The 13,480-nt window shown below is 38.6% G+C and overlaps 1 protein-coding gene across 1 annotated transcript in view; it reads right to left on the bottom strand.

Moving 5' to 3' along the window:
* Positions 1–8,628: 8,628 nt before the first annotated feature.
* MBTPS2 (membrane bound transcription factor peptidase, site 2) overlaps positions 8,629–13,480 on the bottom strand; it is a 47,757-nt gene continuing 42,905 nt past the window's right edge. The window contains exon 10 of the mRNA XM_075096960.1: positions 8,629–8,715. Coding sequence (XP_074953061.1) covers positions 8,696–8,715 — 20 coding nt within the window. The 3' untranslated portion in view covers positions 8,629–8,695. The remainder of the gene's footprint in view (positions 8,716–13,480) is intronic.

Genomic DNA, 13,480 nt, shown 5'->3' with positions numbered 1-13,480 from the left:
TTGACTATCCAGGCAGAATTGTGCATAACTGCATTCAAAATATAAAACCAAAGAGAATGAACAAAATGCCTAAATACATGCCAATAAATCATACTAACTACAATTAAGTCTACATGTGCTGTCATAACTCTGTAAGGGGTATTAGTTTATGTTCACTAGGTCAGCTTTTTTATTATGAGCAGAGATATTACCATATTGCCTGTCATGAGTGAACCTTTTGGTTGCAAGTGCAAGACAAATTCCAAGTAAAAAGACAGTCTCTGCCTCAAAGGAATTTCCAGATTAAATAAAGGTGCCTGTCTAAAAGGCCAAAGTGTCAGTGCAGAACAGCTGTTCCACATCAGGCTCTCCTGTGATCCCTGTGTGTGAAGCTCATCTCATCTAACTTCAGATGTCTATAATCCAGAAGCCTGTATTTGATCTGCTTGTCTTGACTGCCTTCACAACCAGCAGAGAGCCATTTTTAAGATGCGATTCATCTCACCCTGCAGTAGATGTCTAAAACAGATCAGATAAAATGTGCTTTGCTTCTGTCTATTGGCTATGGACAGTTCAGGTGAATTCCACATCAATGGAGTGTTTTGCACAGATTAAATTCATTTCCTTCTATTCAGAGATACTCTCAACACAAAATAAGAGTTGCCGTGTGGGGAGTTAGAGCCATGATTACTCTTTAAAACTTTTCCCCTTAGCAGAAACTTTTGCACAAACTTCCTCATTAAGTTTCTATTGTAAATAAGAAACAACATGTGCTTAGGAAAGAGAGATGACTTTTCCAAGGGAAAAAACAATACAGTAAGAAAATGCTGATCAACTCAGCAGGCCATGATCTCATTTAATTGGCTGCCAGACCATTTCTGATTTTATTAAAGGCATCACAGAAAAAAGTTGGAAGAACTTTGTGAAGGACTTTGTGACTGTTCACAGACAGTTCCTCTAAGAAGTTATCAGGTAACATCTAATTGTAAACCTGTATTCTTAAATGCAAGGTAATTAAATCAAAATGTAGAGTCAAGAATATAATCCAAAGTGACTGATCCGTTAAACCTGAATCCTTTCACAATTAGAGCTACAATGAATAGACCAAATTTGGAGAAAGAGACAAAAATGTGGTTCATCCTCCAAAACTTAAATAAAATTACTAAACCTATTGATAAGGTAAAATATTAACGTATTGTAGCCTGATACCGATACTTCAGCAGAACTCAATAAAGTAATAGTTGGCACTAATTACAGCAAAGTGACTTTTGGAATTAGCGTAAAAATTTTCAGCTTAAACAGCCTGTCGCCTTAAATATCAGAAAACTTACATGTCCTTACAACCCAGAAGTTTGTCAAAAAACATACATTTGTTAATGGATTTTGGTCCTCACTGGTGCCAGTTCAGCCTTTACTAAAATGTCTCAGCTAATACTTTAAGAGAAAGAAATGTCTTCTAATTAGAGCAGTAGGTCAGGAGTTGGGCGATCAGTGTTTTCATTCTTAAACTACTACTGATTATTCCACCTTGGATAAATTAGAACCTATCTGAAAAGTGGTGGTAGCAGCAGTTTCTTTCTCTATTAGTTTGTAAACCTGTGAGGACAGAAACTGTTTTAGCTGTGACATTTTTAAAAATACATATTCAACAGTTAACTATAAATTTGTGTTGTGAACAGTGTATTTGATATTCTACATAAATTTTCCATAATGCTTCTTTATTACTTGCCTTACATTATCTGAATAATTCCTTAGTCAGTCTTTATTACATTCTCCAGTTATTTAACATTAGGGTAAGAAATTTTTTTTTTTTATTTTTTTTTTTAGTTTTTCTTCATTACTCCAAAACTTAATTTTGTACTGAAAGAACTTCTGATGACACAAAATTATACGTGTAGCTATTGTTAATGATTGTGCAGTTGTTCCAAAGATAACAAGTAGTGTGCTTAGAGGTTTTTGGCTGCAACACTTCTAGAATGGCTAATCTTGCCAGCCACGATAACCTAGCATAAAAAAAAATCAGAAAATTAATCAGATAGGAATACTTACCGTATGCAGAGTTCAAATGCAACTTCTTTTTTTCTTCCCAGCATCAGAATTCTGGAAGGTTTTTTTCAAAGAGGTGAGAGGTGAAAATCTTGAGAAGCAAGATTTCAAATACTTAAAGGGATTTCCGGTAGCAACTGTAGCTGTGTTGTACTGGTAACAGCCGAGTACAATTTTCACAGGCAGGACTTTTGAGTACGATTTCCATTTTGACTTTTAGGCTGAAAATTATGAGAGAAATGCAGACTTCCAAAAAGAGACGGAGCAAAAGAATTTATAGAAAAATCAAAACGTCATTCATTTCATCTGTCTGGACAAAATTAGAAGAGAAAAATCCTTTGAGAGTTATGTCAAAGCATAGGCAATGAAGATGCCAGTGGCTTTGATAAACAAAGGCATAAGATCGTTCGCCAGCATAAAGGAAGGCTATTCATACAGGATTTTGTCATTTAAGGCCTTCAAATATCTTATGCAATAACATGGCATTGTATTTTCTTCTTTAAAATTTATTAATTCAGAGTCTTACTTCTGTGAGTGTATGAATCCTGAAAAGAGTGAGTAGCTATTTTATTTCCTGTAATTCCCCAATCCCAACTTCACTCGCATGACGTGCAAATTTACAAATGTCCGTGAATAGATAGTGTCCCTAGAATTTCTGGTTTGGAAACATTTTAATTTTTCAATTAGATCTTGATAGAAAGGTTGCTTTTATGACCTAAAGCAAATGGTGGGTAATTTAGCTTAGTCTGGCTCCTATGCTTTCAGTGTTTGTTGGAACTGTTACTATGCAGAGGTTCAGTTGTAAGACGAAAAGAATGTATTGTCATACCTGCAGGGGTATTAAAATCACAGTTAGGTTTCTTTTCTGATCTAGGCAGTGATATGGTGGCGCTGAGTTTGTACTCTGATGAATTCAAGCAACGAGCTGCTCTGTTCTGAGTGCTCACTTCTGCCTTACTTCTTTTTCTGTTTTGCCCTGTTTTCAAGGGCTACATCTATCATAGTCTACAATACTGTGTCTCGTTGTGCCAAAAGAGCTCAAGTTGGTGTCTCGCCAAGTCCACACAATGCCAAAAGACATTGACTCGAAAAGACATTTCAGAATGTTGAAATTAAACTTCTGGATTACATTTTCTTGATTCCTGTTTTAAAGTATACACTATTGTATTTCTCTTCATCACCTACTCAAACCAGCACAGCCCCATGCAACAACAAACAATACTGAACTGCCAGCCTTTAACGTTTACTGTTTGCTTAGGAAGTGTGTGAGAGCTAATGTGAAACCATATTAATTTGTTTTTTGACCAGCATATGATGAATAACAGATTTTGCAGGAAAAATGGTTCAGGAAAAGACAAGATACCTTTTCCGTGTGACAGCCACTTTTGACAAAGTCAGACAAAGCCATAAAACTTAACTGTAGCCAATATGTCATACAGTCTTTTTGGAACAAAGTTACACAGTTGCCTGACTCCATTCTTTCAGAAATCTTTTCCACAGATTTTATTACACTCTGACACGGTTACACTATGCCACTGAGAGCCGCTGGCACAAGGAGCCCAGGGCTTTCCTGGCAGATGAGACCAACAGTCCTTTGTGTTGCGGGCAGTTACGTGCAGCCAGACTTACTGTAGAGCCTTTGCTGCCTCCAGCACTGTAAGCGTGTAGAAGCAGCGTGTACAGCTCTGCTTTCCTGCTTTGAAACTATTCAGCTGGATTAAAAGACCTGGTCCTAAGAGATAAAAGCTTATCCTGTCATAAACCAGACATGAGTAATGATGTCGGACAACCTCCCACCTATCTGATCTGCAGAAACGTTATTTGCTGCAGCGCTTTCTAATGGTATCAAAACAAGCTCCGTAGGATCATGCTGGAAGGGGTCACAGTAGAGTTGCCGGAGGAAGCCAAGATGGTCGGAGGAAATACTAGTAAGCACCTTGCTCTTTAAGTATTCAGCTTTTCTGACAATATGTTCTTGTCAGCATTCCTACCATTGGATCCCTCCTTCCAGTTATGAGACCACACGATCATGATTTTGCAGGGTAAACCTAAGGGACTCTTTTAGTTTCTTCATTTCTTGACAAGAGAGCAAGTCCACTATTACTACACCTATAGGACTGTTTAGACTACCGACCACTTGGCAACAAACTGGCTTTACTTTCAATTAGTCTTATTTTACTATTGTTTTTCTTTCTCATTCATGGATAATATCAAGCTAAAAATACATTTAAATTTTTTGCGTATGTTTTTATTCAAAATGAAAATAGCAGTTTTTGATGGGAAAGAGAACATTGTTTCTGCTTGTAGGTAATATTTCTAGTCGAATTATGTTGTCAGTAGCATTAGCTTTAGGGATACTTCTGTTAGTGAGCCTCACTTCTACCTTCACAATAATTGACAGAGCCTAACTTTAAGGGACAGTGCATGCGTTATTGGCAAACTAGTCCTATTCATATGACATATTAATCACGCACGGCGTATTTCATTGCCTGGATTGCAGTCTGTCTGACCCCAAGTAACACATTACAGTATATTCTTCTGTAGAACAAGAGTGTTCAGAGCTCTATTTATAAACTATTTAGGAGTTAAATGTCTTGTAAATGTTCCTGTCCATAAAAGCAAGAGTTTCTGCTTCCTATGTATTAGTGAAATGCACCCATTTATTCGCAAATCAGTCTCTGGACTGGTTTTATCAATTCTAAAACCCAGCTGAATCAATGAAATTTTCTCTCATCAGCTGGGTTTCAGTCAAGCCCACAATCACTTTCCCTGCGTGCCTTGAATGTTTAATCAGTAAACACTGCAGGGAAATATTTAACTGCAAACAAAAATCTATCATCACTGCTATGTCATAAACACATAGGGAAATTCCTATTTAATTTTGTGAAAGTGCTTGCTCGCAGCACTAAATATGTGGGATTAAACTGACTGTAAGAAAATGCAAACTGAGAAGCAATATGATGCTTTTGGCCCTATGCTGCTTCTGTAGGCTTTGCAAAGATGCTATCGTGCAGCATTTCAGTCATGGCAGGAATGAACTGGAAGTTGCTTTAGAAGAAGTGGAGGGTAGGTAAAAGGTTGCTATAAAAGCTTAAACCTCCCCTAAGGTCATATTGCAAGCTGCTTGAAATAGCAAATGTTAAAAACAAGTAATGCAACTGTGGTGTAAATATAAAAGTGCTGTCTAACAAGACAGGGAGGTAAAAAGACAGAAAAGATGAGGTACCTCTGAATGAACGGGAAGTAATGGCTATCTATATGACCTTGCATTAATCCTTACATCCCTTCCGCAGTTTCAAGCCCCAATCATATCTCCCATTCACCCTCTGAGCATCCCATCTTCTCAGTTCTATTCTCTCTTCTTTCTTTTGTGTGATCACCGTTTAACATCTTTGCTGACTAGAGGCCTCCTTTAATGCTCTCCCAGTTATTTCCCCTCTGTCAGCTTGGTTTTTCATTTGCTGCATGTTACTCCAGCCCTGCTTCTGACTACAGGTCTTTGTTACCTAGTTAACCTTATTATCTTTCATTCATCTTTGCATCTTTATCTGTTATTTAGAAATCAGTGGAGCTTTCTGTCTTCCCATTCAAACGGCACTGTCACTCGCCCAGCCTGTTCTGAACGAAGCACTGTTTGCTCTCAGATCTGTCTTCCTTTCCTCTTCTTTCCCTAAGCCATACTTTATTCTGTTTGATACTAGTCATTTGCATCCTCTCCTGCTGCGAGTCCTTTGCATGATGTTCATTCCATCAGTTTCTGTCTTCTCTGCTGTTTACAACCTCTTTATCTTGCTCTGCCTGCACTGTTGTTGACTTCTTGACTGAATTAGTTTTCAAAATGCACACCGCTGTTTGGGTTTAGACTCTGTGACAGAGATCATGTTTAAGAGCTAGTATCTCTTTTCTGGAAGCCAGTCTTTCCAGTGCATGCTACTCTCAAACCATCCTTTTATCAATACCTGGAAACCCCGCTCCCCAACGCTGAATTACAACCGCACGTCACTGCACTCAGAAGAGAGGGTTTCTACACAGAGAATTTACAATCCAAATACTGACAGGAAAAGGGATCAGCAAAACCTCATTCATCCTGTTTGACAGTGGCTGAGCTGAGTTTAATAAATCAGACCTTGTAAAACTTAGTCCGATTTGTTAATGGTGGAAATATTATGCAACTTGGACTGTCATCTCCCTGGTTCTCCTAGAAGCCAAGCCACTCCTGGGCAGATGTGGAGATTTTCTCAGCATCTGCCTTAGTTACGCAGTGTCACAGTTAAGGTGCTGCCAATTTTGAAGATGGCTGTATAGCAGACTTTACTGTGAAGTGCAAGCAAACAGTAGAAACTGGTTCAAGGGCACTAAAACAGGCTGCTATTATTTCAGCTGTCCGGGAAGCTGTTGCGACTGTGTGTAACAATATGGTCAGTGCCCTTATTGGCAACCATTTTCTGGTTTTCCAACCTTTTTCCTTTCAGTGAGAAGTAAACCACAAACATTCACTAACACAAATATTAGTATGTAGTAAGCAATGTTTCTGGTGTGCAAGTTGGCTCTTTTTAAAGGACTTGATTTTCTGCTCTGTTGCATTGGAAAAGTAAATCCTTTGGAATGGGAATCTTAAAAACATACCCACATTCAGTGTTCACTTTCCAGAATCTTGGCCGCATCCTTATATGATGCATGTAATGCTTATTTGCTGTAAAAAACCTCTTTCTTCCTAAAGCAAATTACCCTTCAACATGAATCCAGGTTTCACCCTCACATCTCTAATGCCCTCAAGGGAGATAAAGCATTAAGCAATGGATTGTATGAGAGTGTATAACCTGGTATATATAAACTGCTAATAATCCCCATCCAGAAGTGCAGCTGCAGCTGGCAAACTGAACATAATTAGGTACTGAGTCATAATTCTACAAACAGTCCTTCTCAATCATATGACCACAGTAATTTCTTTTAAAGAGATGTAAAGACCAGAAGGGTTAACAAATATATTTGCTAATTAAGTTCTCAGCTAAATCAGGAGTAAAACACACAGGTGCCTTCTTCCTCCTTTCCTTTCTCACGACTGCATAGGAATGGCTTGCTGAGATTCTCACTTTGTCATTTAAAACCCATGTTTTTTCTGACAAAACAAAGGCAGGCAGCTACTAATAACTCTTCAAAGTGGTTCTGGATTTCTTAGTGAGAAAGTGAAGTCAAGATGGGGAGGTGAGGGAGGTGCTGGGAAAGGCAGGAGGCAGAAGAAATACAGGTTGCGAATGCAGTGTCAAACTGGTAATGAATGTGATAGTGGTAATCAGCTCTGACAGGGCAGATGTATTTCTAACTGGCTTTGCAATCCGCAATCTTGGTCTTGGCAGAAAGATGGAGAAAAGGCTAGTGAACAATTCTGTAGGTGAAACCATAATTAATTATTTACAACTACAGCAGAGATGTACAGTGTGGGAGGTGGAAAGGGGCCATTTGAGGCCACACACCTAATTGAGAATCCCTGTCTTTAAGCATACATTTGGCTTATTTCTAAGCCTATCCTAGCTAGGTTGATTTCTAAAACACTATCTTCATCATCAATATTTTTAAGCATTATTTTCAACTTTGCTGACTCATTTTATTGTAATTTTTCCTTTAAAAATAGGAAGACATTGACAATGCCAGATACTTAGCAATTTCAAGTTGTTCATCATCATCATCATGTTTCAATGATCTTAATGACACAGGCACATATAAAAAGTGATATTCTGTTACTAGATTAAAATATTTCGAAAGCAGGAATGATTCAGACAAATACTTACAATTTTTAGAACCTGTTCTAAAACATTGTTTAGAGGAATGTGGTATGCATGAATAAAGACCTTTTGAGTAAGGTAGTTGGCCACAAACCAGTGTTTATTCGTGCAAACCTTTTTATTCATTAACGTGCTATGGACAAAAGAAAGAAGAAACAAGGCAGTGTAATACTCACTGGTTCCAAGGTACTTGTATGTTTTTTTGCGGGGTACTGTTTTATCCCAGTACGCTATATATTGCCTGTCTAGGTGCTTTGAGCAATTCTATTTATTAACGTATTCCTTCTTCAGTGTGGCAGGCTGTAGCTAGGCTGAGTACCTAGTCTGTGTACCTAGGCTGTGTCTATAGTGTGTTGGGTGAGAAGCAGCCCCACAGCGTGATTGCTCCTCAGATGTCTATCTGTGGTGGCATCTCGTTCTTTATTGACTGTAGAGAGAGGAAAAGATGACTATCCAAATGCCTAAAGCAAGTGACTCAAGCTAGGTGGGGATGAATCCCTGAATTCCTCCCCTCATAGCAGCACCCTGTTCAGTCAACCAGCAGCCTTGAAAGCTCGTTACAGCCCAAAGCAGAGAAAACTTGAATTCCATTTGATTGCTACATACTTTTAAAATAAGTTTTGCTACATAACTTTTACAAGATCTGTTTAGAAGAATAGGCCTGTCTTACACTACGCAAGTAAGGGGCCTTGCAAAACACGTTAACTACAGAAAGGGAAACCTCTTGCTTCATTCTATCGATTGAAGAAACTGGGGCATGGGAACTGTTTTCCTACCTCGGCAGGTCCAGTTCTGTCACTGTTTTTTAGGCTATGTCACCTTATTCCACTGTTACTTTAATGCTTGAAATTCCACTCCATATAGGGATGGGATGTTTCCCACTGACGTCAGCATAGCCAGATAATTTCTGTGGTGAATAAGGATGGAAGAAAGGAGTCCTTTATATTTTCATATTGATAACAGCTTATTACTCATGCACAATTTGGCTCTGTTTTCATGTGAACATCGTATTAAAAGATTACTTCATGGGATGTTTAATTTGGACCTAGGATTTTCTGATATCAGGTCTAATTGTCTCACTGCAGTGTTAGATTTCATAGGACAGCATTCCAAAGCCTGGGATGCACCAGCAGCAATTTCTGATTTCAGATGCCCAACTAGCTAATAATTTAAGCTATTCTTAAACCAGATTACTGTCCTTAGGGCTAGAGAACAGCAACCTTTTATCAGCAACAAGCTTGCTACAGTTTCTTCTCAATGATACATCAAGGTCAAACATTGGGAGCAGTTGAAGACAGCCCATTTCACAGCTCCCTTGTTCATAAGCTTCCATCTCCAAAGAAGTATCAAGTTAGCTGTGAATAAAGTTAGATTTATGGGTTTTTTTAAAACATAGAAAAGGTATTTCAGCAAATACTGTAGAAAAGCAGAACAACTATGCAAATTTTAAAGCACTTTTATTCTTTAAAATAATAGTTGTCTTTTCCCCAAAGTTTAAAATTAACGGTAGCTCTTTAACATTGCTCTCCAGCAAGACAACACCTCATTCTCACATGGTTTGTACACATATGTAGAGGAGACATCCCCACACAGACGGCTGCATGATACTAGAATTAATGGCCCTGGATACCAAACTCCTTATACTCCAAAACAAATACAGCAAATATTTTAAAAACCCAACAATCAAAAGACACAACTTAAAACATTCCTGGAAACATCATGGCTCTGGATATTGTAAGTAGGTCCTGGCCAAGATCTCAAATTCACCTATATTATTATATAAACAGTCTGGACAGTGGTTCACGAAATAGACATTGGATTGTATCCTGAATGTTTCCCATCCACTATAGCCCGCTCCCACCTGTGCACACAGCATTTTCAAAGACAGAAGTAACCCCTGTTGTATTTTGTGGGATGCTTGATTTAAGACTTCCATGCTGAGACCAAGTGCTCAGGTGAACCTCTCGGGCAAGAGGAACAGCAGGCGTCATTGCCAGACCCCAGCCTGAATGTCATGCATGAGCTCTTCTGCAGCAGGCCTGGGCACGTGCAGAAGACAACTTCAGGGCTATTTTGAGTAAAAATCTGAGCTAATTTTGGAGGCCTATTAACCCTGGGGTGAGCAGGATCCTAACTGTAGAGCTCGGTGTGCTCCACTGGCCAAAGTCCCTCCTTAGGACTGTAGGTCCCTTCCCGAGCCTGGCCCCAACAGACCACTGCGGGTCGCACCAGGAAGGTGGAGCACAGCAGGCGACCTATCCCGCTGGGGGGTCTCGCATCCTCGGCCCATACGGAGCTGCTGAAACACTTTTCTTCACTGCAAGCTTTTATTTATGGATCTGACAATGCTGTTTCTGTTTCCTTCACTGTAGCTACAGCCTGTATGTCTCACAGCTTTCTAAGGCCAGTAACGATCATTATTTTTACCTAAGCTGATGATAGTTCAGGTCAGAAGTTAACCAAGTGCTTATCAAATTAGCATCTGTGTGTATACACAAAACCATGCTGAAGAAAATATGTTTATTTTGCATTTCAAAGTACACTTTTGATCTAGAAGAGGGCCTTCATTTAAGAGGCGTTTTTTCAAGTTATTTTCTTATTTGTAATTAACAACAAAAATTATTATTTTTTAAACCCGCATGATCATTCGTTTTCTGGATTCTTTTTGCTATTTTACGTCAGAGTATGACAAGTTTGGTTTCACGACTCGTTAATCAGCTACATTCACTATCTAGATTTTTTTCCTTATTACTGTAACGAACTAAGTTCACCAAACCTAGACTCCCAGTTTGGCTGCAACCTTTATATCTTCAGGTACACTGTACAGCTATAAAAGCACATGCAAATAATCCTCATTGCACTTGCATTTGACTTAGTATAGAGCATGGGAAATGAACTGGAGAATCACATATATGAGAACAGAGTGATTTATCACATTTAGTATCACATTTAATATCACATTATTAAATGATACAGTTTAATTTTTACACCATCATTTGCACGTGCTAAAAGCAAGCCCCTCTAAGTAACCCTGTAAGTGAAAGCTGAGATGTTGTCTTCAGAATTGCTTTTGGTATTTTCATGTCAAGATAAAAAATAAAGGTTAAAAAAATTGTGCAGTTCCCAGTTAGGTAAAGTCTCAAGTGAAAAATAGGTTTCTGCACATTTATGAAAATGTACTGCTTGATAATATGTTAAAGTTTTCCCAACTATTTCAGTAATATTTTAACTTCTGGCTCAGTTATATTTAATTGCAGCTAAAGTGGTACGCGAAGGCCAGTTAGGTTAACTACTCAAGCACTCTCCCTAGAGTAACTTGGAAGATAAATGCTGGAAAAATAACCACAGCCCTCATATATGACTAATAACTTACTGCACTGGTCCAGTAAATGAAACAGTGAATTTTGTCTAGTGGTAAAAAGCATACAAGACAAGTTTTGTTCTTCCATTTTTATCTTCAGTGCTGCAGCATTGAGCATTGCAAGCACCTTGCAGAACACTTTCAGGGAATAAATTCAATCACCTGATAAAGAGGAGTAAACAAGTCGCAGTGGAAAAAACCCAAAGTTTGTTGGTACCCAGGAATTTGTGGTTTATAACGCATGTTCATAATCTGGCTTTGTTGATTTTGCAGCGATGATAGATACACGGGTGGTTTGGCCTACTTTCTGCTAGTTATTCAAATAGCTGCAGGAATGAAAACAAAGCCAAGGGGCAAAACATTATAAAAGTGGATTAATTTTTCTTAATAATTGCATTTGTGAATTCAACTCGTGCTGAAGAGGGAATGTGGCAACAGGAGAAGAGTTCTTATTTGTAGGTTAAGGCCTAATCCTTAACACAGAGAGGGACATGACTCCAAGGTCTAAATGCCCTGATCTGCTATCTAGAAGGACAGGCTTTTATTGCCTCTCTGATCTTACTACATGGGATGGTTCTACCCATGATGGAAGCTTGTTAGTTTTATTTGCAGGTCAGCTCTATAAACACCTCAAGGAAAGAAAAAAAAAAAAAGTAAAAATGCTTATCATGGAGTTACTAAACAGCACTTACATCTCCGCTCACAAAGTATACATGCTCTCTTTCTGATTTAAAAGATTTGGTAAATGAACAAGCCACCTCTCCCTGTCATGCCTCTTCCCTGATTTTATCCCACTCCTAACTCGTAAGTTTCACACTTCTTTTCTCCTGCAAGGAAAAAAGAGTTAAGTACACAATTGTGGCCATTGGCCAAGACAACCATAGTCCCCTCACACAGCCTTGTCTCCACCTGGTGCCTCTTCATCGCTTCCTGTCAGCCTGTACACTGCTGCTACCACCACTCCACATCTGGAGACAGATGGTATTTTCCTTATAACATAAGCCTTCCTTTTTCTTGCTGTAGATAAGGCAGCGATACTCATTTCTGCTGCTTCCAGACTTAAGGTCTGAAGAGCAGGAGAAGGCATGTATTCTGCTAGCCTAACTTTTATAAAACAGCCTGTATAGAACTATTATGCACAAACAAAAAAGCTTAGATGTGTTTTTGTGTGAAATAAAACTCAGTCAAAAAGCCTCAGGTCCCACTTCAATTCATGAGTCAAAAAGAAGAGAAATGCAAGGAAAGAAAAGGAGTCAGTCAGGCTTGATTTTTTGCTCACATATAAGCATCTGGTGTGACACAAAATACCCTCATGTACCCCTCCCAGTATCCAGCTGCTGGTCCAGAATGTCTCTGATCTCCTATAGGGCCTCACCCACATCTGCCAGCCCCATGCGTAGGCCTTAGAAACCCTAAGACCCAAACCAACAGGAGACAAATGGGGACAAGTGGGGGATGAGTTTCAAAATGTGGTTCCAAGTCAGATTATTAACCTAATTATTAACACTTTAGGATATTTCAGACCACACTAGATCCTGTGTGGATAACTGAATCAAATTCAGTGGGCTTAGAGGAATTTACACTTCAAAAATATCTGGTAGTATTTTAACAGAGATCCTCACAGAGCTGTGAAAGGGAAAAAGAAACAGATGCTTTCATAATATAATAGCAAGTAAAAAGGATGACATTTAACAAAAAAAAAAAAGTATTTCTTTGTAGTTTGAAAGATTGAAAGATTGCTTTCAGGGAAAGTGAAAAAGGATGTACAACTATGTGTTTTCAGAACTGTCAGAAGTGGTGGTTACATAGTGTTCAGCCACTACTATATTTGCAAAGAACTAAAAAGAGGTAGAATTAATCAGAAATGTAGAGAATAAGATACATAATTGGTAAGAACATCAAATTCTATTTCAACAACGCTGCAGCCTTAAAAGCAGCAAAGCAAACACCAGACCCACATCTGTCTGAGGTGAAGAAAGGGGGAAAAAGTTAGTAGAAGGCTGGGTCACTGCTGCTTAGCCCTCATGAATGCTGTGGATTCTCTCCCAGTTTACCACCACAAGATTAGAATCAAACCTTAAGCTGTATTTCATTGGGTCGTTCAAATCATTACATTGGGTCGCTCAAAAATCATTAAATAAGATTTAAATAAGTGAGTCGAATGCGTACAGATCTACTAAAGATGTTTAAGAATGCTTCTGCTTGGTGATTCAAACTAGTATGATCAGAGACAGAATTATATTAAGCCTTCTCTATAAAGTTACCAGCAGTAAGACTCACAGATACAGTATTTCTTTTAAAATCTTAATTC

Source organism: Phalacrocorax aristotelis, chromosome 1, assembly GCF_949628215.1.
Source record: "Phalacrocorax aristotelis chromosome 1, bGulAri2.1, whole genome shotgun sequence".
Classification (NCBI taxonomy): domain Eukaryota; kingdom Metazoa; phylum Chordata; class Aves; order Suliformes; family Phalacrocoracidae; genus Phalacrocorax; species Phalacrocorax aristotelis.
This window is presented reverse-complemented; position numbering and strand designations above follow the sequence as displayed.